Source organism: Dipteris shenzhenensis, chromosome 11 (assembly GCF_047967505.1).
Source record: "Dipteris shenzhenensis isolate YYH24624 ecotype China chromosome 11, Dip_SZ_1.0, whole genome shotgun sequence".
NCBI lineage: Eukaryota > Viridiplantae > Streptophyta > Polypodiopsida > Gleicheniales > Dipteridaceae > Dipteris > Dipteris shenzhenensis.
This window is the reverse complement of record NC_141606.1, coordinates 5,745,349-5,769,509: the sequence shown is the minus strand read 5'-3', so window position 1 is coordinate 5,769,509 and position 24,161 is coordinate 5,745,349. Positions and strand designations below refer to the sequence as shown.

General features: G+C 44.8%; 1 protein-coding gene across 1 annotated transcript in view; it reads right to left on the bottom strand.

Annotated features, from left to right (window-relative positions):
* Positions 1–24,161, bottom strand: part of LOC147896535 (uncharacterized) — a 59,723-nt gene that overhangs the window by 17,526 nt on the left and 18,036 nt on the right. The window contains exon 3 of the mRNA XM_087381276.1: positions 1,998–2,233. Coding sequence (XP_087237402.1) covers positions 1,998–2,233 — 236 coding nt within the window. The remainder of the gene's footprint in view (positions 1–1,997; positions 2,234–24,161) is intronic.

The window sequence follows — 24,161 nt, the reverse complement described above, 5'->3', positions numbered from 1 at the left end:
TCCACCGAGTCCGCTCATTTTTCTTTTCTTTTCAGTCTCATAGACCCTTCCATCTTTCAAATAATTTTCATTAACTTTCTTTCTTTCTTTCTCTCACAGATGCACATGCCTGCTACATACGCACCTGCAAGGCCAATAGCACGCACGCATGCACAAACAGAAACATGCGTGTGCACTCATGCACATGCAAGCATACACCCAAGCATGTAAGATGGTAGATAAACCTATATTTGCATTGTCTCACATGCACACATTGTGCAACTAAAGTTACTATTTTGCAAACACAATAGTGCAAAGAGTGAGCTGATGCAACATATCTTTAAATCCCTTAAAAATTGAAGAGAAGTCATGGCAACATATGGCCAAGAGCTGTCCTAGTCTCCTTGAATTAAAAACTGTGCAATCATTGAAGCCTCAAAGTGCGTTGAGCTGCTACGTAGGGGCCTTGCAAACAATGGCAAGCTCATCCATACTTGTGCAAATATGCATGAACGAAAGTGTGCATATGCATGCAGACAGATGCACAAGTACACATGCAAAAACGCACACTCGCGCGCACACACACACAAGTATGCATGCAAAAATGCACACACGTGCGCACACATTTTTAATTCAAAGAAACTTTGCATTAAGAAGAATGTACATTCATAGCTGTCCCAAAGTGGGAAAGCTACTACTCAAAACTGAAAACAGTAATAAAATACTTCCATCTGGGCCTGAGGAAGGTCTCCAAGGGAATGAGCATCCTGAAGAGACTGAAGCAAAGAAGCTCAAAAGTAGGGAAAGACATTCACAGAAGAGTGCTCATATAGGCGAATGGTACAAGCACGATACATGACCAAAGAGCCAAATAGCGACACCGGGAGAAGAATTGATCAAACTCCAGGATGGCAGCCCGTCTTGCAAACAACCAAAACTACTTGCCAAACGAAGTGGAGGGAAAACTGGCTCAATCCCCTGTCATCAATCTGAAAAGGAAATCTCGGCCAGACGACAGGTCCAAAACATATGTACGACTGTCTCTCATGGATGAGAACAAGTGGGACAAGTCAAAGAAGCAATTCGCCTGGCAACCAAGAATGATTGCACTGGTAAAGCCCCAACCAAACAGCGCAGGCGCCCACACCCACACACACAGGAGGGCGCCGGGGGGGGGGGGGGGGGGGGGAGGCGGGGAGTCGGTCGATGTTGAAATGACAGACCCGAAGGACTGGAAAGAAGCAGTGTAATAGATGAACATTCAAGGGACCAATCCACACAATTCACCATGAACCAAACAAATGATAGGATAAGATTTGCCAAAATGACAGCACAATCTGTAAGCCAAGTACTGAAATACTCTCCTTGAAAAGAAGCAATATGACAGATATCTCCTTGACAAAGAAGCAATGTGACAGATTAACTTAAATAGTCACAAAGGAATCATGTGCTACCACAAAATCTTTCCATGTTACAAATCACAAATAGAAAAATAAGAATTGTTGATACGACTGTAAAATTTAAGGACATGATCATGCTTATCCATACATTGCACTCTGCTAGTTCCTGAGAAACAAGTACAAAAGACAATCACTGAGGTCAAAGTAGTACTGGCTTTAGTGTCAATCTGCATCCTGATTTTGTACCAATGGTTTCTAGATGCCATTATTACTCCATGTGATCTCTACTGTTTTGAATTATCAAGGTCGCACCAGGAGCGTACACCAATGCATACCTGACCTTGTTCTACCAGCATTTCAATACATGCATATCCAGGGTAACACATTCCCAATACTTTTTCTTAACATGAATCTAAATGCTGCTATTCAGAGGATAACATAAAGAATTTTTCATAAAGCTTCACGTTCAAAGAAAAACCATAAACTCCATCACGCATAGCAGGGACTAGTTAGTATGACATCCCCGCCAACATCATCCACTAGCACCCAACGGTGGGTGTAGACCAAAGTATAAACAGATGCTCTCACACAAAAATATAGCTGTCTTAGGATGTTTACCTCTAAAATCTGTAATGATTCTTGAACTTGAGCAAGATCTTCTTTGAAAAAAGCTTTGAATTTCATGGCTTCTAACCGCTGAAAAGCATTAGGAATTTCTAAAATTGCTTTTAGAAATCGCTCTGCAGGACCAAGCTCTGACCGATCACCCTGATAAGCAAGCAGCCCTCTTTGTTCTTCTTGTGTTGGAGACATTTTCACCAACACCTCAAGTAACTCAGCGTTCAAACCATCTCCTGTACACGATACAAATACCATAAAACAGACAAGAAAAACAGGCAAGCATTAGTCCTTCATGATCAAAACTCAATCAATCTAAATAATCAAGAGGAAGACATGCACCGAGTCACTTAGATGCTTCCAGTAGTTCCTCTTGTAGGCATTCAATGGACACAAATGCACGTGCGCGCGCACACACGCACATATATACAATCATACATATATATACGTATATATCAATATATGTACCTTCATGCTAAAGTGTCACAATTTGTACAAGCATTAAATTTAGAGGTTGGTTCCTTGTCAAGGGACGTTTACAAATTACCTAACCACAATAGCTTTAGTGCTCTTAGACGACACAGTCTTGAAGGTGTGGCTCATTGTGGATGACCCAAATACACTACCAGAGGAGATACTTCTAGAGACCTTGGTTGGAGATGCCTTCGGGCAATAGGTCAAGGTTTCAAGCCTACCACGGCAACAATGTGTTCGCTCTGCAAACAAATGGGTCACTTGGTCAAAACCTACCCACATTTCGCAAGCCCCCCCCCCCCGAAGACTCCCTCATCACCCGCTTTGTAGCTCACCCAACACTCAGGGTTCACCTTTGCTCCCTCCCCCCGCCCCTTCCCCCTCCTCGTCAAGCATAACCCAAGCCTCATCAAGCTCTCCCTCTCCAGCTCCAAGTCTTGCCCTCCCCAAACTCAGCTCCTCTCTTTTAGTTTACAAGGTGCAAGCCCCGCCAAAGCCAACCACTCCTAGAGGGATTCCGGCACACAGGGTCTTAAAACTAAGAGAACGTACCGGAAGACTACCCTCTCGCCCTAGACATCTTGGTTCTAATCTTGCAACACCTTGAGGGACGCACCATTGGAACAGTAAGTAGCTCCTCTCATCATTCTGAGGTTTCAACTTCACGGACAAAGGAGAGGAGCCATGGTTCCTAGTTCGCTTTGACCTTATGTTGAAAGTCCAAATGATGAAGATGATGGCGTGGTTGAGACAAACAGGTCAAAAATTGTGCCTAAGCAGCCACAATGCCACCTTTCAAAATGGTTTTTCCATAGGCAAATAAGGTTATTGATATGCATGATCTACTTACAGAGGAGTGAGAAGCTCAACTAGGTGGGACGCATTGGCCCCAGAACCAATGCGCAAACAAGCTAGGAGTCTTGATTTCTTTCGTGATGTCCTGGGTCCTTAAAGTAGATCTCGAGCACACTCTCTCCCACAGTCTTAAAGTCAAGGATGCCAAAGGAGAGAGGACCAGTTTGACATTTGTCAATGGAGATTGATCACCTTGTTGGACACCGCTTACAAAATCTTAACCAAGGTCTTGAGTTTGCAGTTGAGCCTCACCTCACTAATATCATCCACGACATGCAAACAAGTTTTGATAAAAAACACAGCATCTTGGAGCATATCTTCACCTTTTGGGAGGCAATAGATTGGGCACAAGAGAAGTCTCAACTTATCACAATGCAAGGAGCACCAGTCAGATGTTGATTGGTGGCGCCACGGGTGGGGTGAGCCCTGTGCTCTTTCTCACTCAGTTCGATAGGGCTGCCTCCTTTCTCTTTCTCTTTTTCTCTCTTTGTTGCAAAGGCTCCAGGATATTGTCTGAGTACGCAACAACACGCCTCACCGAGATATGGCTTTCCAACTTGAGAAGCAGCTTTGGGATTCAGAGTTTGCAGAACACGGCACTCTTTGTGAAGGGCACCTAGGAGAGCTTAGAGGGGGTACAAGGAGCCTTGGCTATGTATTTTTTAGCTTCAAGGGCCACGATCATCTAGATAAATCAGTTGGTTTCTTCACGACAACTGAGGATCTTCAAAAGATCCAGGATTGCAAAGCAACGCTTGGCTTCTGTTGGATTGCGAGGGGTCACAAAACGAGGTATTTAGACTGCCAGGTTGGCATTGACATTTGAGCAAAGCAGCAAATTGCTCCAGTAATGGAGAGTGTGTGGCGCAAGATTTTGTGTTGGAGCTCGACCAACTTTCTTAAGCAAGTAGGGCCCTCATGGTCAATCACGCCCTCCTAGCGAAGGCATCATACATAGCTCATGAAGGTGCTTCTACAAAGAGTAGCTCAAGCGCCTAGTGCGCAACTTCTTGTAGGTAGGATCACATGGTATGAGGGACACTAGAGCCAAGGTTGCCTGGCAAAAAATGATAATACCCCAATCACAAGGAGGACTTGACATCATCGACCCAAAGATAAGAGCAAAGCCCTTGTGCGCAAGGTGGTGGTATAAGGTCTCATCCCAGACTCTCAGTCCTGGAAGCTCTTCCTCCAGCAAGGGCTTGTCAAGAACACCCCCCGCACCACAGGGGGACAGTGGCAGCAGTCTTATAGATAAATTTTCTCAAAGGCTCTGTTGGAAGGGCTCCCCCCTAATGTGGAACCTTCATCAGGTTTGACAGTGTTTGTCTAGCGGACTAACTCAGGATACCCTTCGTGCCCAGAGGAGTTTGAGAGACAGCCACTCATTTGGTACTCATAGGGATCAAGATGGGCGTATGATGGGACTGTAGACACACATTGGCTGGGCACACTGGGACATCAACCGAGCTAGGCCCTTTGGGGCATGGAGATGCCTTCCGTGAGATAGAGGCACGAGAGCATGCACTTTCTCCTTTGAGGGGGCAAGCACATCACAGGCTCGAGCAGCGAGGCAATGTGGAGGGACAGGCAGAGGGCCACTCTAAAATGGAGGGGCAAACAACGAGCTAGTCGCAAAACAAGGGGTGGATGATGCACAAGAAGGTGCAACAAAAGAGGGGAGACAGGACAAGAAAGGAGCCGGGGGGAGTGCAGCGACGACGAAGAGGCGGAGACAGCTGCGATGGAGGACAAAAGGGACAAAGCACCAGCTATGGAGGAGAAGGGCAAAGGCACGGTGGAGGAGACTGCAACAAGGGGAATGATGGAGGCGTGGTGGTGAGGAGAAGAGCACAGGGAGGGATCAAGGCGGGGAGTGAGCAACAAAGCAGGGAGAGGGGTTGGGACCCCCCCTAAGGTTTTTGTTATCAACAGAATTTCAAAGTACATGAGTTCAGCGTGCTAGCTACTTACCAAAAATCAATACGTGAAATCCTTTCTACAAAGAGCTCATAGCTTATTTCTTTGGCAACATGCCAATTGTCAAATTTTCAACTACTTTCCTAATTACATGTCACCTAAGGGCAACTCTGGAGTCTTCGAAGCACTTGGTCACACTGGTGATCTCCTAGATGCTTGCTAAGCTTCATATTGCTTGGGTCTTCAATACCTCTTGGTACCTACAAACAATTAACTAAAGCGCACAACCATGGCACCCATTAATGGTTAGCGCTTTGCATACAAATAATAATCTGTGGACTAATCCTAGTCATTGTGGGTGTCCCCACCAAGCAAACATGTGAACATAACATAGAACAATTTCTCTGGTCGATCAAGGTCAACCCTCTTGATAATAATTAAGGGGCTTGACCGCCAGTTGAGGCGCCTTAACTATGCCTAGTCTCTCCAACCGAAGTTGGCACATCTTGGTTAACCGTAGTCAACCCTCTTGGCGTAAACCAAGTCTTGTTGCCCGAAGTCAACACTCTTTTTTTTTTTTTTTTTTTCAAGAAAGAGACTTTTATCAAGTAAGAGAAAAAACCCGCGAGAGCAAGCTCAAAGCGGAATACATCATGAAATCATGAGGATAAATAAAACCCTCTCAGAGTGAGGAGGAAAATAACCAGGCTCAAAGTGCCACCTCAACCCTGTAGTAGTCTCAGAGAAGAAAGGAGAATCCTTCCATTCCCTGAAGAAAGAAGCCCTCCTAGCTGAGGCTACACGGGAGTCTCCCTGCATACTCGTCCATAGGGCCATCAAAGTATGTACGGTGTCTGTCCAGATGTCTGTCCAGATACTAGCCAATGTGTGCCAGGGATGAACTTGAGTACCCTCCAAAGCCTCTTTGACTGAAGTCAACTCTATAATTCTGTAGTTAACCGTAGTTAACTCTCTTGGCCTAAGCCAAGTCTCCCTAACCGAAGTTAGGCTTACTCAATTGGGGTTAAGTATCTTTGACCGTAGTCAATACTTTGACCAAAAGATAACTATTTGAACATATTAAATAAATGAAGAACTCTTTAATTATGATCAAATAAATGGTCAACTGGAACTTTGCCTTTGGAGTATTTACAACTTGGTGACAGAGAGAGACAGAGACAGAGACAAAGACAAAGAGAGAGAAAAGAAAGAAAGAAAGAAAGATATATTAGCGTCCTCGGAAGACCTCGCGGGTCTATGGGACAAAATACACACACCAAAAAACTACAACATCAGTTAGAGACTGAGACTCTGTGGGGGAGTACAACAACTCAGCCCCATATTATTATAATAGCATAACATAACTACATTCATGTATTATAAGAGTGATCTGAATAACATCAGTTTAAGACTGAGAGTCTTTGGGTTTAGGTTTGAAATCTCTTATCAGTGCTTCCCCATCTCGGTAGACCACCCATTTATCTTCCTTCCTTGCTTCTTTCACTTTAATGAGTTCATTTGCCCATTGTTTGAGCTGGGTCATAGTGAGCTCTTAAGATATTCAAATCCTAGTACCTTTTAGCTTGTTGGTTTGTCTAAGGATCTTGACCCTTGAGCCTTGAGCAGAGAGAGAGAGAGAGAGAGAGAGAGAGATTGTTAACATCTACGAAAGGCCCAAAAAAAAAAAACGAGAACAAGAGATTGAAGTCATCGTGAAAGTACATTTGTATGGGATGAGCTAGAGGCAAGGGGGTTAACAAAGCGCTGAGAACGAAGGAGCAGCTGGGACTCAGAGAGAGTTGACAAAGCGGAAAAGGGAATGAGAGAGCATTGGGAACCATTCAAGGATGTGAGAGAGGGCAAGGGCTGAGAAAGAAAGAAAGAAAGAAAGTGTATTATTGTCCACTGATGAAGGCCAAAATGGGCCCATGGGACATCAAGAACTCTGCATACAAGATAGCACAAAATCAACCTGCCACAAAGAAGAGGCTGTGGGGGTAAAGGCACTAATGCCACCCTGGTACAGTTAGTACACTTAAGTACAGTTAGTACATTTGTTTGCTAGGTACACTAAGTACAGTGTACTTAGTGGTTGTAACCTTATCCATTAATATAAAAGGTCTACCGTGTGCTTGGGGAGGTACACACATTACTCATTGCTTATCCCCTAACTAGTGTGTCACTGTGCTCTCCTCCTCTCTCACTCAAACTCTCAACTGGTATCAGAGCGAGGAACACAATCTCTCCCTCTCCGGGTTGCCCATCCCCCTTCTCCCTCCGAGTTCTTCTAGCTCTTCTCTCCGTCTATCTCATTTTTCAGCTCGTCCTTGTTTCTTCGAAGGAGTAGCTCTCCAGGAGCCATCGAGGCGGCTGCATTGCGCACGAGTCTATCTACCTCATTGCGCGTTTTGAAGCTAGGCGTGCAGCTTGCTGTCACATCAGGTCGTGCGAGGGATTGAGCAGGGGTCGGCTGCATAACAGCCGTCTGCTGTGGCAAGGGCAAACAGCAGCCGGCAGCTAAGCTGCGGCTGGACATCTGCAAGAGCAGCCGAAGGCCACTAGTCTTGGCCTAAGGCAAGGTCAGAAGCAGCACGCGGGCGCAAGGACTGCCAGCAGGAGGTGTGGAGGAGCAGATAAGCGCGCAAGCGAAGCGCGCTGTCGCGCGCATCTACTGCAGGCAAGCGCGCAATACAGGCGTGCTGTCGCGCGCATCTCTGTCGGCCAGGAGCAAGGCCGACAGGGCCGACCTCTAACAGGTCGACAGTCGACCTACAGCTGACTGCCGACTGTCGGCTGTGGGCCGACAGCCATCTGCCTCCGACTAGCCTTCCCTCTTCAATCCTCGTCTTGCGCACCTCCTCTGGTATAGAGGCTTTTTCCCTTTCATAGCGCACCTGACGAAGAAAAAGAAAATGAAAATCAGATTCTTTGTCTGAAAAATCAGAAATACAGCAAGGTACATCTTTGTTCTTTGCGGATAAGAATGTGATTTGAGAGAACAAGTGACAGGATAGAAGCAGAAGTTTTTTTTGCATTGGGATGCGTGCAAGCAGGTACAGACAGTAGTACAGTTGTACAGCAGGTACAAAATTGTCCTTGCAGGTGCAGGAACAGCCACAGGGTCCTGTGAGCTCTAACTGAGCATCTTTAGTGTCAGATGCAAATACAGTGAGCTTGTATGCCACTGTGTGAGGAAATCCTCAATTTCCTTTGCAGAGTCAAGGGGGCTTTTGTAGCCAGAGCCTACATTGGGCTTGTGTACGCAGGAATTGCGTCTCTGACTCCACATTGGAGATTGAATTTTGCAGATTTAAATGCATTTGTGACCAATGGTACACAGGAAGTGAATGCAGACTTCAGCACGGAATGTGCTAGTCAAACAAGGGGCTTTTGCAAAGGGAATGTTTTTTTTTTGCCAGAGACTTATGCATATGCCTTATAAATGTCAGGAGAGCAGTAATGCAGTGAAATTGTGATTTTTTTTTACCTCCAGTCAAGGGGCTTTTGCCCAATTTCTGTCCTAAACTGTTAAATACAGTTTTAGGAGTGTCAAGGAGGTTGAAATTCATGACATTGAACTGTTAAACAGTGAAAATCTGTTGCTGTACTTTCTGGTACAGTCAAGGACAGTTAAAAGTCAACAGGTTTGACTGAATTCAGTCAGCGTACAGCGGTACAAAAAGCTTTTATTATTGCTATTTTTACTGATTTTACAAGGGCAAATGCTTCTGATTTTTCAGAGATAAGCTGGTTGTACAAAAGTGCATTAAATGATGCAAACAGAGTTGCTGTACTGAAACTGCAGCAAGCAGTAAACAGTGATACATCTCTGTTTAAGTGGGAGATATTGTGTGCATTTCAGTTCCTATTTATTCCGCTGCGGGAATTAAATATTTGAGCACAGTTCAAGTGCAAGTGTGCACTTGGTTTGCAGTGAGTCAGGCACCCAAACTTGGGTTGAATTGTTTATTTGCTGATTATAATGGCTTCATCATCGGAGTCTTCACTTCTTAACATCAAGAAGTTGCAGGGTGCTGCTAACTACCCTATGTGGAAAAAGATGGTCCTGAATGTTCTTATTCTCAGGCAGTTTCATGCTCCAATAGTGCACAAAGGTGTAAAGCCCACGGGCATGACAGATGATGCTTGGGCACTGGCTGATTTGTCAGCAAAATCCATCATTGAATTGTCACTCCATGAGAGTGTTGTTTGGAATGTTGATGGTGAGAATACTGCCTGGGGTGTGTGGAAAAAGTTACAGGACACATATGAGCAGCAAAGTGCAGCAACAAAAATATATTGGTTGAAGAAGTTCTTCAACCTGAAGATGAAGGAAGGCACTTCCATTGATGCACATCTGAATGAGTTCAATTCTATCATAACTCAGCTTGCAAATCAGAAGTATGTGGTGGACGAGGAAACCAAGGGTATGGCACTCTTGATATCCCTTCCTGAGAGTTGGGATACGTTCGTCACGGCTGTTACAAATGCAAATGCTTCTATAAGTTTTGCAGATATTACAGGGCTGATTATGCAGGAAGAGCAAAAGCTGAAAGCTCAGAATGTGTCAAAGCCTAACAATGCCTTGAATGCAAGGGGAAGAAATCAGCAAAGGGGTAAATCCCAGGAAAAGGGAAAGAGTAGGAGCAAGTCCCGCTCCAACAAAGATATTGAGTGCCACTACTGTGGCAAGAAGGGACATACAAAGAAGCAATGCTATAAGCTGAAGAATGATAAGAGAGACAAGGCCAAGGAATCTGATGCAGATGCAAAGGCAATAGTACCAGTAAGCAAGGGCAAGAGTACAGTGAAGATTGAAGAAATTCATTCTACACATGGTGATGACAGTGAGGGAGAGGTTCTCTTTCTCTCTACTTTGGATGCTCATTCTCTTCATGCAGGCAGTCTTGCAGATATGCACTCTTGGATTATTGACTCAGGTGCCTCATTCCATGTTACACCTTACAGAGAGTTGTTTGTCAGGTACACAGGAGGCAGTAATGGAGTCGTGTTTCTGGGAGATAATCATGCATGCAATATTGTTGGCATTGGAGATGTGAGGCTTGTATTTGCCGATGGTACTCAGCTTATGCTACACAATGTCAGGCATGTTCCTGAAGTCAAGAAAAATCTGATTTCTACTGGTATGTTGGATGATGAAGGTTTTGTGACCAGCTTTGGTCATGGTTTATGGAAGGTCACCAAAGGTGCCTTGGTTATTGCCAAAGGTCCCAAGGTTGACACTATGTATTCTCTTCATGCCAATGTATGTAATCATGCTGATATTCATGCAACCGAGCTGCCGAATATTTCTATGTGGCATAGCCGGTTGGGACATATGAGCATAAGTGGAATGGAGCAGTTGGCTCGTCTTGGCTACTTACCGTCTCTCAAATTTTCTGATCTTAAATTTTGTGAGCATTGCATTTATGGCAGACAATTACAGTGCCCTCATAAAAGGAAAATAGGACATAAGGATGCTCAGCTTGAGCTTGTACACACAGATGTGTGTGAGATGCCTAGTCCTTCACTTGGAGGTGCACGGTATTTTGTTTCTTTCATTGATGACTCCACACGGAAGGTGTGGGTGTATCCTCTTCGGCTGAAGAGTGAGGTCTTTACAGTGTTTCAGAAATGGCTTGCCATGGTTGAGAACCAGACAGGCAAAACACTGAAGGTTTTGCGTTCAGACAATGGAGGGGAGTATTTATCTAAAGCATTCAGTGATTTCTGTGATGCTAGAGGTATTCAAAGGGAACTCCCTGTTCCTTACAGTCCACCGCAAAATGGTACAGCAGAGCACATGAATAGAACTATACAGGAAAAGGTCCGCTCTATGATGTCACATGCTGCTTTATCTTATGGATTTTGGGCTGAGGCTGTGAAGACAGCAGTACATCTCATAAATAGGTCGCCTAATAAGAGGCTAGCAGGCGAAGTGCCTGAACAGCTTTGGACAGGGAAATCTCCGTCCTATAAGCACTTAAGGGTCTTTGGTTGCACTGCGTACGTGCACATACGCAGAGAAGAGCGCAACAAGCTAGATCCTAAGTCTCTTAAATGCATATTTCTTGGATATGGTGACAAGGGTGAGATGGGGTACCGCCTATGGGATCCAGTCAGTAGAAGAATTGTACGCAGCAATGATGTCTTATTTGATGAATCATGCATGTTTAAAGCTGTAAAACAGCCCTCACATGTGTCAGATATTGACATTGATGATTTGGGACATTCTGTAGAGTTCAGGCAAGCTGTAAATCAGCCACAACAGGCTGCAGCAGGTCCAAATGGACAGCCCGCTATGGCGGAAGACATCTTAAATGATGTACCACATGTGGAAGATGTTCCAGACATTGTTTTGCCACAGAATTTGATGGAACAGCCACCTGTTTTAGGTGAAAACCAGGCTGGACAGCAAGACCAATGGGTCAGAAGGTCCACTCGGAGGACAAGGCAGCCACAAAGGTTTGTTCCAGGGGCAGACTTTATAATGCTTACTGATTGTGGGGAGCCTTCCTGTTACAAGGAAGCTGTGCAAATGCATGATAAAAGGCTATGGGAACTAGCCATGAAGTCCGAGATGGACAGTCTCCATAAAAATGGTACTTGGGAATTGGTGCATCTGCCAAAGGGTATGAAAGTACTACCATGCAAGTGGGTATACAGATTGAAAGTCACACCTGATGCTAAGCCAAGGTATAAAGCCAGGTTGGTAGTCAAAGGATTTAAGCAGGAATATGGTGTAGATTTTGATGAGATCTTCTCTCCAGTGGTCAAGATGACTACACTCAGGACTGTACTTGCTTTGGTTGCATGTGAGGATTTGGAATTATGCCAAATGGATGTGAAGACAGCTTTTCTTCACGGAGATCTTCAAGAGGAGATTTATATGCAGCAACCAGAGGGATTTGCAGTCAAGGACAAGGAGTCACTTGTATGTAAGTTAAAGAAGAGTCTTTATGGGCTCAAACAGGCACCAAGGGAGTGGTATAAAAAGTTTGATACCTTCATGAGGTCCCAAGGTTTCAAGAGAAGTGATATTGATCACTGCCTTTATACTGAAAGGGCTGCAAATGGCAGCTTACTCATCCTTATCTTGTATGTGGATGACATGCTTATTGCAGGTAAAGCTCGTAAAGAGCTTGATGATCTTAAAAGGAGATTGCATGAGGCCTTTGATATGAAGGACCTTGGTGATGCAAATCACATACTGGGCATGCGGATACGGAGAGACAGGAAACAGCGGTTGTTGTACTTGTCTCAGTCAGAATATATTGGCAAGGTTTTGCAAAGGTTTCACATGGAGAAGGGGAAGACTCTTAGTTCTCCATTGCCTCCATATGTGAAACTCAGTGCAATGGACAGCCCACAGTCAGATGTTGACAGGGCTGAGATGGCCAAAATTCCGTATGCTTCAGCTTGTGGCAGTCTCATGTATGCCATGGTTGCTACCAGACCTGATATTGCTTTTGCAGTGGGAATGGTTAGCAGGTATATGGCAAACCCTGGTAAGAAGCATTGGGAGGCAGTGAAAGGTATTATGAGATACCTGAAGGGCACACAAGGGTTGTGCATATGCTTTGGCAAGCAGGATGCAAAGGTGCATGGTTTTGTTGATTCAGATTATGCTGGTCATCCCGATAACCGAAAGTCTACTACCGGTTATGTATATACATTCACAGGAGGTGCAGTGTCGTGGGTATCAAGGATACAGCAGTGCATAGCTTTGTCCACCACTGAAGCTGAATATATTGCAGCTACAGAGGCATGCAAGGAAGCCTTATGGCTATCTCGGCTAGTGGGAGATTTGGGCATTACAGGTGATATTCCATTGTTGCATTGTGACAGCCAGAGTGCTATTCAGTTGGCACATAACCCTGTCTTCCATGCAAAGACAAAGCACATTGATGTGAAGTATCACTTCATCAGAAAGGTGATAGATGATAAGCTGATTCAGCTTGTCAAGGTTCATACGGATGACAATCCAGCAGATCTGTTGACAAAAGGTTTGCCTGCAGAGCGGTTAGCACACTGTCGACACTTGATGGGTATAGGATGAGCCCAACTGGGCTATGTACTCCATTGTGTATATGCTGTTTTTTTTATTTACTTAAGGGCACTTTGCCTTTAAGTGGGAGGTTGTGGGGGTAAAGGCACTAATGCCACCCTGGTACAGTTAGTACACTTAAGTACAGTTAGTACATTTGTTTGCTAGGTACACTAAGTACAGTGTACTTAGTGGTTGTAACCTTATCCATTAATATAAAAGGTCTACCGTGTGCTTGGGGAGGTACACACATTACTCATTGCTTATCCCCTAACTTGTGTGTCACTGTGCTCTCCTCCTCTCTCACTCAAACTCTCAGAGGCATCGTCGAATATCATCTAAGTGCTACGCAATACAATGCAAGTGAAAGTACATAATGTCAAATCTGAGCCTAAACACAAAGTAAACTAGATGCAAGAAAACCGCCCCTGGGTGCAAAATGGGGGGATGAGTACAATATGCCAATGCAAAGATACAAGTCCAGGTGTCACGGAGTCTGAGAACCAAAATAATACTGGAAATCCTGTCCATCGACTCTGCCTCTTGCTATGAGAGTACAAATCTGAGCAAAGGTGAGGTGAGCGGCTGGTGGGGTGAGATCTCCATGAGTCCGTCTCCTCCGAAAAGCTGCCATCATCTTGGATCGTTTGGAGATGAAGCGGCAAGTACGTCCCCTATGTAACAAGATCTTGCGGCTTCTACAAACCATCTCATATGTACATCCACAGGGTGGAGGCATGTGTCCTGTGTGAGCTTTGACCTCCTCATGCTCCTCCTGGTCTCTGTCCTCTGGTATAGCGTGTGCCTGAGCTCTATCAGGCTGGGCTCTATCACGCTCCGATCTGTGCTGATGGTCTCTGAGGTAGTCTCGTCGAAGCATAGTGGCCTCCCTGACATAAAGAGCTAGGCAATGCTAATCCTCGTAGTCCATCACTCGTGAGAGAGGTCCAAAGCCATCCGTGAAGAGACAGTGGAATCTACCTCTGAGCTCATAATATAGCGGGCATCTGCAAATGAAGTGCTCCTCTGACTCCACCTCTCCCATGGTGCAACAAGGGCAGATCCTGGTCTCTCGGCCTGGTCGCCGTCCATCCTCCATGCGTCGCATCCTACCAGCCTCTATCTCGAGCTGATGCGAAGAGACTCTAAGCTGGCCAAGGGCAATCCTCAGTGAGTGGGACATGTGGATACCTGTATAGCCTGGTGGAATGACAAACCCATCCTCTGAGATCCGAAGGAAGTGGTCATGATATGTGGCCATCTTCATCGGAAGCTGCGTGGGATAAATCCAAGTGCGATACGTATGAAGCTGCAGCAAGTCTGCTCTCGTGACCTGGCTAAGCTCGTGGCAAGTCAACTCGAGATGAGGGGCATCCATGCTGTATCGGAAGGGAGGCAGTCTATCCATGTCTAGTCCAAGAGATGTGAGCCACCTAGTGAGTCTGAAGTACCAGCAGTATCGGGGCCCAGGTCGTGCCAACTCCATAGAAGATGCAAGTGCTAACCATGGCAACCGAGCTCTGCCTGCTGCTGAGTCTCCAAACTCCCTAACCCTGTGGAAATACATGACCGACTGAAACGCTGCATCCAATGCAAGGGGAGTAGCTCCAAACTCTGCTAGCATGATCTCGTGCGGAACTGTAGCCTTGGCCCTAATGAGCCGAGAGAACATGATGATCTGTAACCTCTCTACTCGTCTCCAATCTGCAGCGCCGAGGTCTCCTGCCCAGAAAGGAGCTGCATACATCGCAGTTGGTCTCACCAATGTATCAAAAAGCAAGGATTTCGTATCGGAATGCTGAAAGTGGGACTGAAAACACTGACGCTCAAGATGAGCCAACGAAGCATACCCTTTACTAATCCTATATCGTGCTGCATATGTCATGGTGAAGACCGGTCCCCTAAAAACTGCCCCCAAATAAGTGTACTCTCTAACAAGCTCAATGGGCTGTCCGTCATAAGTGAAGCAAAACTCATCCGTGCTGTAAATACGATCAGAGGTGTTGAAAACCATAACCTTGGTCTTGCCAAGGTTTACGGTCAACCCCCTGTCGTGGCAAAACCTGTGGAGTGCCTCAATATGTGCCTGGAGGCCCTGAGCAGTAGAGGAAATGAGAACCACATCGTCCGCATACAGGAGGATAGGAATGGAGGATCCTGAGAGAGTAGAGCCCACACCGCCTGTCGTCTGTACAAACATCTCTAGCTCATCAATATATAATCCAAAGAGAGTAGGAGAGAGCGGGCAACCCTGCTTCACCCCAATCGTGCTGCATACCTCCTCTAAGAGCCCCTCACGTGTCCGAACCCGACCAGTGACCCTCTCATACAAAGCCATGATAGCCGACTGTATCTCTCCACTGAAGCCCATCTGACGAATCCTCTGAAACAATCTGAACCGCGGAACTGTGTCAAATGCCTTCCTGAAGTCCACGAAGCAACAATAAAGCCGTTGCCTTCGTGACTTCGCCTCCTCTACCAGTGCCTTGAGTGTGAGGATGTGGTCAAGTGTCGAATGATCCCTGTGAAATCCAGCCTGCCCTCTGGCTCTGAGTCCTGTCGTCTCGGCATGGTCATTTATACGGCTTTCCAAAACTGATGCATAGATCTTGGCCATAACGTGGCCAATCATGATGGTCCTGTAATTCGACGGCTCCATAGGGTCCCCCGACTTGTGGATAGGTACTATGGTATTGCCTAACCAGGACTGTGGTAGGCCTGTACAAACAGACTCATTAAAGAGACGGGAAAGAACAAAATCTAAGGCATCAATCCCATGGATTACATACTCCGCTTGCAATCCATCATGATCCTTAGCTCTCCCGTTCTTCAATCGGTGGACTGCTGCACGGACACTCTCTGGTGTGAAGAGACTAGATGAAGCTGGCCTAGGGGTATGGGATAAATCGATGGCTGGCTGATCTGGAACATCGTAGAGAGGGCTGAGTGTGGCCTGAGAGAAAAGACAAATGAGTCTCTAGCAAACAATTCAGAGTTTTAGATATAAGTTGACTATCAGGTATCACTTCATCAATATTTAGCAACTATTCTCTAAGATCCTAAACCTTAGTCAAATAATATGACATTGAGTCTTCACCCTTCAACATCTTGGTATTGTCAAGCTGTCTTTTCAAGAAAGAGACCATTGGCCTCATGATACATATTCTCCAATGTATCCCAAGCTTGCTTCGAAGTCCTAGAACGGATATGAAGTATGATGAAACCCCTAACACACAAGGCAATAAGTGACAAAGCCAAGGCATCTATGGCATCCCAACTCTTGTAATCCTGAGTAGGGGTAACATGTGCAACTGGCCTCACTTCTGCGTGTTGTCAACACGGGGATTACATCCTTGCTAAAGTGAACAAGGGGCAATGGTTGCATATCCCAGACGGGCATCTTCACTTGTAACAAAACCCCGTAGACTCTTTGCACCCAAAAGGTTATTTAGCATAAAGATCCACAGGGAATAATTGGTGCCATCCAATTTATCCCCCTGGCCAAGCTCCAAAAACAACTCCGGATTTCGACTCTGATTATGAGCCATCTTCAAAGACGAATGCACAAACAGTCCCAAGTCAGATGCTATGAAATTATGTTGCACCAACAAAAGAACATTGTTCCACAAGCTGATACTTGGCTACACAAATGCAGCCTGAATATATCCGTTTTGAATTAACGGAATTTATTCTTTGAATAGTATCAATGAGAATCTATTCTTTGAATAGTACCAATAAGAAGGTTAGGGGGGAACCACAGAAAGAGAAAGTGTCCTAACCTTCGTAACTAACCAATGCATTGGCCACTACCTTAAATATTATAATATTTCCAACAATATTATCCTCATCATCAGGTGTTTCCCCCTAGCCTCACCATCCAAGGACGCTTTTTGTGCTCTTTGATATCCATAACCGCCTCGCTTCGAGGGCTTGTGAAGACACCCTCTATGAAGCAGTCCCTCTACACAATCATATATGCTGCTCACATGGCAGCCTGCATGCTACCCATGTGGCAGCTGCAATCCCTGGCAGATCTGCCCCCGTGACAGCCTTCCTAGCAGCCCACATGGCATGTCTCTGTCCCCTTATCTACCACTGGTCTACCTTCCCAATGTCTTCATTCGGCGGCTCATAGGGTGGGGAGGTGACCTATATAATCCCAACAAAGGGAGCTCATTCACAAGCTACTTGTTTGAGTACCTTTTCAAGTTCCTACCTACCTTCTAGAAGTTATATATATATATATATATATATATAAGTTAGGCTATATAGGTGCCCAGCACTGTGGGGGAATGAGACCTCCTTTGTAGCTCATCCTTGCATGCAGCAGATCGATGGAGGCTATATAGGTGCCCAGCACTGTGGGGGAATGAGACCTCCTTTGTAGCTCATCCTTGCATGCAGCAGATCGATGGAGGAGACGTCAGACCTGCTACTCACAACATCTTTCACCATCAATTTAACAAGATGTAGAAGAACATAGTGGTGGGCCTCTAACTTCATAATGTCTCTACATTTGTCATACAACCAACATTAGCCTGGCATTTTCTTCACATAAATCCATCCACACAAAAAAGCACACACATAGCAATGCATAGTAGAGATGATTGTATCTCACAGTTCTTCAAGCATGTGAAAATTTAATGTCCGTCACCAAATGATAAAAACCGATTCATGATAATACTTCCTATTTCAATTCCTACATAGATAAAGCCGCTGCAAGCATAACTTGAGCTTTCTTTTCATCCAATCATGCTGTTCTACACATAATCAGATGAGTTTGCTGAACAATCTAAGCTTTAAAGGCATAACAGAGCTGGAAAATCTTGCATCTCTTCCTCCAATTCTTCTTTTGAAGCAGCAAGCTTATTGTGCTCAAAATCGATGAAAACAAATCCACCTCGTAACTGAGAATGAAGTCAATTTGAAAAATGTGAATCTCCATGTACAATGTCTGAGCCTTGAAGCGTGCAATGCTGAGAGTAAGTTTCCTTTCTCTTTTATAGAAGGCTTTTCCGAAAACGCCTCTACTCCCACACATGACACCACCAAAACCCTTTAAAATCTTTCCCATACCGTTCATAGTCAATAAGACAAGGAATAATTGATCCTTGGAGACTGCCCAACTTCTAATAAATGCAAACTTCCCTGTAGAAGCTTGAAAGGTCATCTAAACTCTTGCAAAAATTGTAGACCTTTATGGCACCTTCCATCCCTGATGGCTCTCCTTTTCATATACTGCAAGTTTCTCAATTCTTGACAATGTGAAGAAGGTGCAAGTGTCCTAAGTTGAACTATCTGAGGAACTTTGTCCAAACCATATATTCTTCTTCTGTTGCAATATTGCTCGTTGAACCAACATCCTCTGAGGCATCTTCAACACTCCAGCGTACAATGTCCTCATCAAAAAAGATCTCAAAAGCCTCTTTTATTGTTGTCCCCTAACTCGTCGCTCTCGTCCTCTTGTTGGGCCTTCATGTTCCTCTTAATGTCTAGGCTTTCTTCCTCTTCTTTGCTAACTTCTCCATTCTGACCCTTAAGGGAGGAGACATTTTATTTGGTGAAATCCACTTGGCACCCTCTAGTGTTTTCCATGTTTGAGAACATTGACATATATCTACCTTCCTTGCCTTCATGAGCATAAAATAAGAAGCACTTTCTTACCCAATTGTGACATCATAACAAATTTAACAAGAGGCTTCCTTAAATGTTTTGTCCAAAGTCTACCTCAAGAACACCAACCTGCCTTTGGTTGTGAGGATGTCATAGCATGATTGCTCCAACACCATGTATAATTAACAAAACATTGCGAATTGCAATCTTTTGCACAGAGGACATCTTCTGCACTATAGTTGTGTTCCTGCATAGAAACACAATGCCAAGGAGGCTTAACCTCAGCTAGGATCATTTCCTCCTTGAGTTCAAAGTTATGAAGGCAATGCTCTCCACGCGTCCTGTCCCCACTAGAACTCTCTCTGTCAGAGTTGTGCACATCTCCCTCTTCTAGAAAAGGTTTGGTCTAACTTCAGACCAAAACATCTTGACCTCCGAGTTGAAGGAAACCCATTCCTCAATTATGTATGGTGTCTTCCCATCACCAAGGGGCCTTCTGTTCAAACTTGCTTCTTCTTTGCCTCCCAGGCATGTAAGTTTCCTCCCTTCAAAGGATTCGTTCCATCAGCCTTTTGCAAATCCATGTCCTATGTTGGGAAGAAGAAAGAACATAATAAGAATCTGAAGTAATCCCAAAAATCCAAAAAGGCCATTGAAGATTTGAAGCCAACTCTCAAAATGCAATCCTCAATTTTGTCTTTTCACCATGCTAACCCATTTCTAATGTTTGTGCCTTTTTCAAAGCTTCTCCAACAATGATAGCACAGACACTGTTTGCTAGCTTACCTTAGCTTAGCCACACTATCTATGAAGAGATTTTTTTTACAGATCAATAAACATGTTGAGTTCAAAATAGTAGTAGTTGTAGAAGTAATACAAAACGAGAAGGACCTGATGGCCGAAGCATATGCCAAGGATCCTTTATTCGATTGTACAGAGGATGTAGAGATCAAATAAAGAACAAGAAGAAGAGGAGACGCTAAGAGATTTAAAAGCCTTGCCTCCATCACCTTGCCCAACCAATCTTTTTTTAAAAGAGCAAAGATACTCTGATATCCTGACCAGAGTGAACCATGCAATGATGTGCTAGACTAGGGAGATACGTAGGGTATAAGAAGAAGGGTATACCCTAGTACGGCGAACATCCCTAACAGAGAGCAAAAACATATGCCATACAAGCGACACCAAGCAAAGGCCACAACCGAATATTTATTTGACACCCCTTCCATTCAACAAGTAGACCCAACTTTGTTTGTATGCATCTCCAACCGTAGGGCAAGCACAACAAAGGTTTGGTTTGTTTGTGCACGCCAAAGACTTTTAGTATGTAAGGACCAAGGTTTTTTTGGGTGTTCCAGTTTGAGGGTTTCAAGGTGTCATTGGTGTCTTGCTAGACATTTTTAGAGTAGAGGCATCTTGAAAGGACCAAGGTCCTTTTGGGTGTTCCAATTTGAGGGTTTCAAGGTGTTATTGGTGTCTTGCTAGACATTTTTAGAGTAGAGGGGTCCATCGTGTGAATGGATGTCACATTCTGTGTTATGCTCTAGCCGAGAGATAGCATGACCTTGGAAAGATCGGTGGGCATTTTCCCTTAGATGACCGACTTTTGTAATATTTTATGTGCGTAAATAAAATGGTCAAGGGAAGTAACTACCAAGGTCCTAGGTGAGGGTGTATTGGCATCGACTAGGTGGTTCTGAGTGCTCAGGCCTAGGTGCACCTAAATGTGTAAGAATGCCAAGGGGCAAATGTTTTAATTGTGCCCCAAGAGAGGGGTAAATGGTGTACCAAGCTAAAGGTCTAAAATGATGACATGTGGCAAGAGGAACCATCTAGGGAACTGAGGGCTTGTGGATAGGCATGAAGAAATAGAAATTACATATCTTTGTATGAATGCCATTCACAAGATAGGCTGGGAGGAAAAATACAATGCTAGCGCCTGTGATTTGCCCGTGAATCGACGGAGAGAACGAGAGATTAGAAATTGAACGTATCATTTGGTATCAGAGCCAGGTTAGCTTTCAAGCTAGACGAGGGGACTCATACGAGTTACGTATCAAGAAGGCGTAGGACGTATTGGGCGTGTGAGGCGAACGACGTGTGTTTTAGGTGGCACTGTTCGTGCGGGCTTCCGTTGATGGAGCGGCTGAGCCATTGATGGATTCGCTACAGGAGAGCAGGATGGGACTACGTCTGAGAGACCTGGGAAATTAGAGAAGGCATGGCGATGGGCGACGTACGGGCAGCGTTATGACTATATGGTGGCTCAACGACGATACGTGGTTGACGGGGCATCTAGCAGCTCCTCAAGACAGTAAATCGGAGTAGGGCCAGGGTACAGTGGCTCGTGAACGGGGAGTCCTTCGACGCGATAAGCGATGATGGGATGTGGTCACGCAAATAGCCCGTGAGCGAGGTGTTGGCGGTGTCAAGCGTATCAGTGGCCTCATCTACGAAGAAACTCGTGGTGTCCTCAAGATCTTCCTCGAAAACGTCATCCGTGATGCTGTTACCTACACCGAGCATGCCCGCAGAAAGGCTATCACCGCAATGGACGTTGTCTATGCTTTGAAGCGAAAGGTCTTGGGAGAAATAGATTGACGGGAACTCAAATTACGTGGAGCTTCTAGGGAGCATTATTTTTTCCTATGATATAAATTTTAGTTTCCAGTTTACAGTCGATTTATTCCTGTACAACAAAAGGAAATTCGAAGTGAAAAAAAAAAAACTATTTTCCTTTTTGAAAGAATGGAGTCAGAGGGACAGGATTCTAGGGTGAATCCTGGTGAATCTAAAGCACGGTCTACACAACAAGTGTCCCATCACACCACAGCTACTTTGGTGGGTAGGATTTCTGTAATAGAAGATGCCTTACAACAGATCATGAACCAGCAGCTTCAAGTGAACGCTGGTCAAAATGAAATTAGAGAAATGGTGCAAGCCTTATCGGCTAGACCATCTAGAAATGAAAAGGGCAAAGCTCCAGCAGAGCCAGAGCCCAGTATACACTCATCAGAGCGTGCGAAGGTCAAGGTACCTAATATTGCCAACTATAGACCGGAGAAGTACGCTGGTTGGATGACCGAGCACAGTTCTGATGTGATCGAGGTTTGGTTACACAAGTGGAAAGAAACCTTCGCCATTTGTGAAATCAGATCTGATCTAAAGAAAATCCTCAAGACCACTCACTTGTTTATTGAGGCAACGGATAGGTGGTGGATAAAGCAACAGAAAGATCAGGTTGCCCCTACCACCTGGGAAGGGTTTAAGGCTGAATTTAAGAAGCACTTCCTTCCACCTGACGAAGAGTCCCGAGCTTGGGATGCTTATAGAAACCTTCGCCAGAGGAATTTGTCGGTGGCAGAGTACACTGACAAGTTCAAGGAATGTGTTATGAAAATAACAGACCCTCTCCCTATGTTGGTTCAGTTGAAAGACTATATCTATGGACTGAACAACAAGATTAAAATGGAAGTTCGGGCTAGATATGTGACTACATTAGATGAATCTATTGCAGTAGCCTTGAACTATGAGGATGCCAGAGGCAGACCTAGTGGGTTTGTGCAGGCAGGGACTCAGCATGAGTACCCGAGAAAAGGGGGATTTCAGAGGAAATGGACTTCAAAGACAAGTGTCTCGCAGCCAAGTGGCCAAACCAAGCAGGTGAAGCCGGTTGAGGGACAAGCAAAGACAAGTACCACCATTGGGGTGAAAAGAAAAGTAACTCCAATGGCAGCCCGGGCTTGGTCAAAGTCCTCGTTGACCCCTGAGCAAAAAGAGAAAGCTAGAAAAGAAGGATTGTGCTTCGGCTGCCTTCAGCGACATCAGTGGAAAGATTGTCCACTAAACAAAGACCGTCGCACGGCCAATATGATAATATCTGAATGCGACGCGAAAATGCAGGAGAGTCCCAATGCGGAACATATGCAGATGCAATTAGTGGGACCTTCTCAAAGGTTAGTACCTGTGTTGTTAAGTGTGTTTGTTACTAAGTTAGTAAGCGGTGCACCTGATAACATCCTTTCAAAGCCCGCAACAACGGGGTATACGGTTTTCGATGAGCCCAAGTTGATTAAAATGAAAGGGCAAGTAGCCAATCATGATGTGATTGTATTGTTTGACTCAGCGTCAACACACAATGTAATTAACTCGAAGCTTATTAAGAGGCTCAAGTTGAAAACTAGTCCGTCTGACTATGCTTATACGGTCAGGATGGCGGACAGAAGTTCAACTGAAGTATGGGACCAAAGGGTTGCCGAGTTGGAACTTCGAATACAGGACTATGTTGAGAAGCTGGACTTTGAGTTGACCAAGCTTGCTCACGTAGATATAGCCCTAGGCATGGCTTGGCATTTTTGAAAAAATCCAGCCATTGATTGGAAAAAGCATATTTACCAGTTCAAGATGAACGAGGTAGAATATGTTTTGCGAGGTGAAAAGGATTTACCTCGAGGACCATTGATTTCAGCCATGGAAATTCGGAAGACTCCGAAAGAGTTTATGTGTCTGTGTATAGCATCGGCAGAGTCGATTGATGATGCATCGGCTAGCACCGAGGTTACCCAAGATGGGGAAATGGCCGAGTTGGCTAAAGAGATATCGGAGAAGTTCTCTGATTGTTTTAGGGATGAGTTACCTTATGGGTTACTTCCAGAGCGGAATGTTCAACATAAAATTGAGCTTATCCCGGGGGCAGGACCTGTAAATAGACCTCCCTATAGATTAAGCTTTACAGAGGAAGCTGAGGTGCGAAGACAACTGGAAGAATACCTCAAGCTGGGGCAGATTCAACCCAGTTTTTCACCTTTTGCTTCGCCAGTGATATTAAAGAGGAAGAAAGATGATACTTTTCGCCTCTGTATAGATTTCATAGCACTGAATAATATCACTATTAAGCACAGGTATCCGATGGCTTGGATCGATGATTTGCTAGATGCATTACATGGAGCCGTAATTTTCAGTAAGATAGATCTTAAGTGTGGCTACCATCAGATCTGTATTAGAGCCGAGGATGTGCATAAAACCGCTTTTAGAAGCAGGTTTGGTCATTATGAGTTTTTGGTAATGCCCTTTGGACTTACCAATGCTCTAGCTACATTCGTCATGCTTATGAACGATTTACTACGTCCGTATATCGGAAAGTTTGTAGTACATTTTATTGACGATATTCTGGAATTCAGTAAAAGTATTACTGAGCATCACGAACACTTAAGAATAGTGTTCAGTACTTTGAGGGAAGCCAATCTTTATGTAAA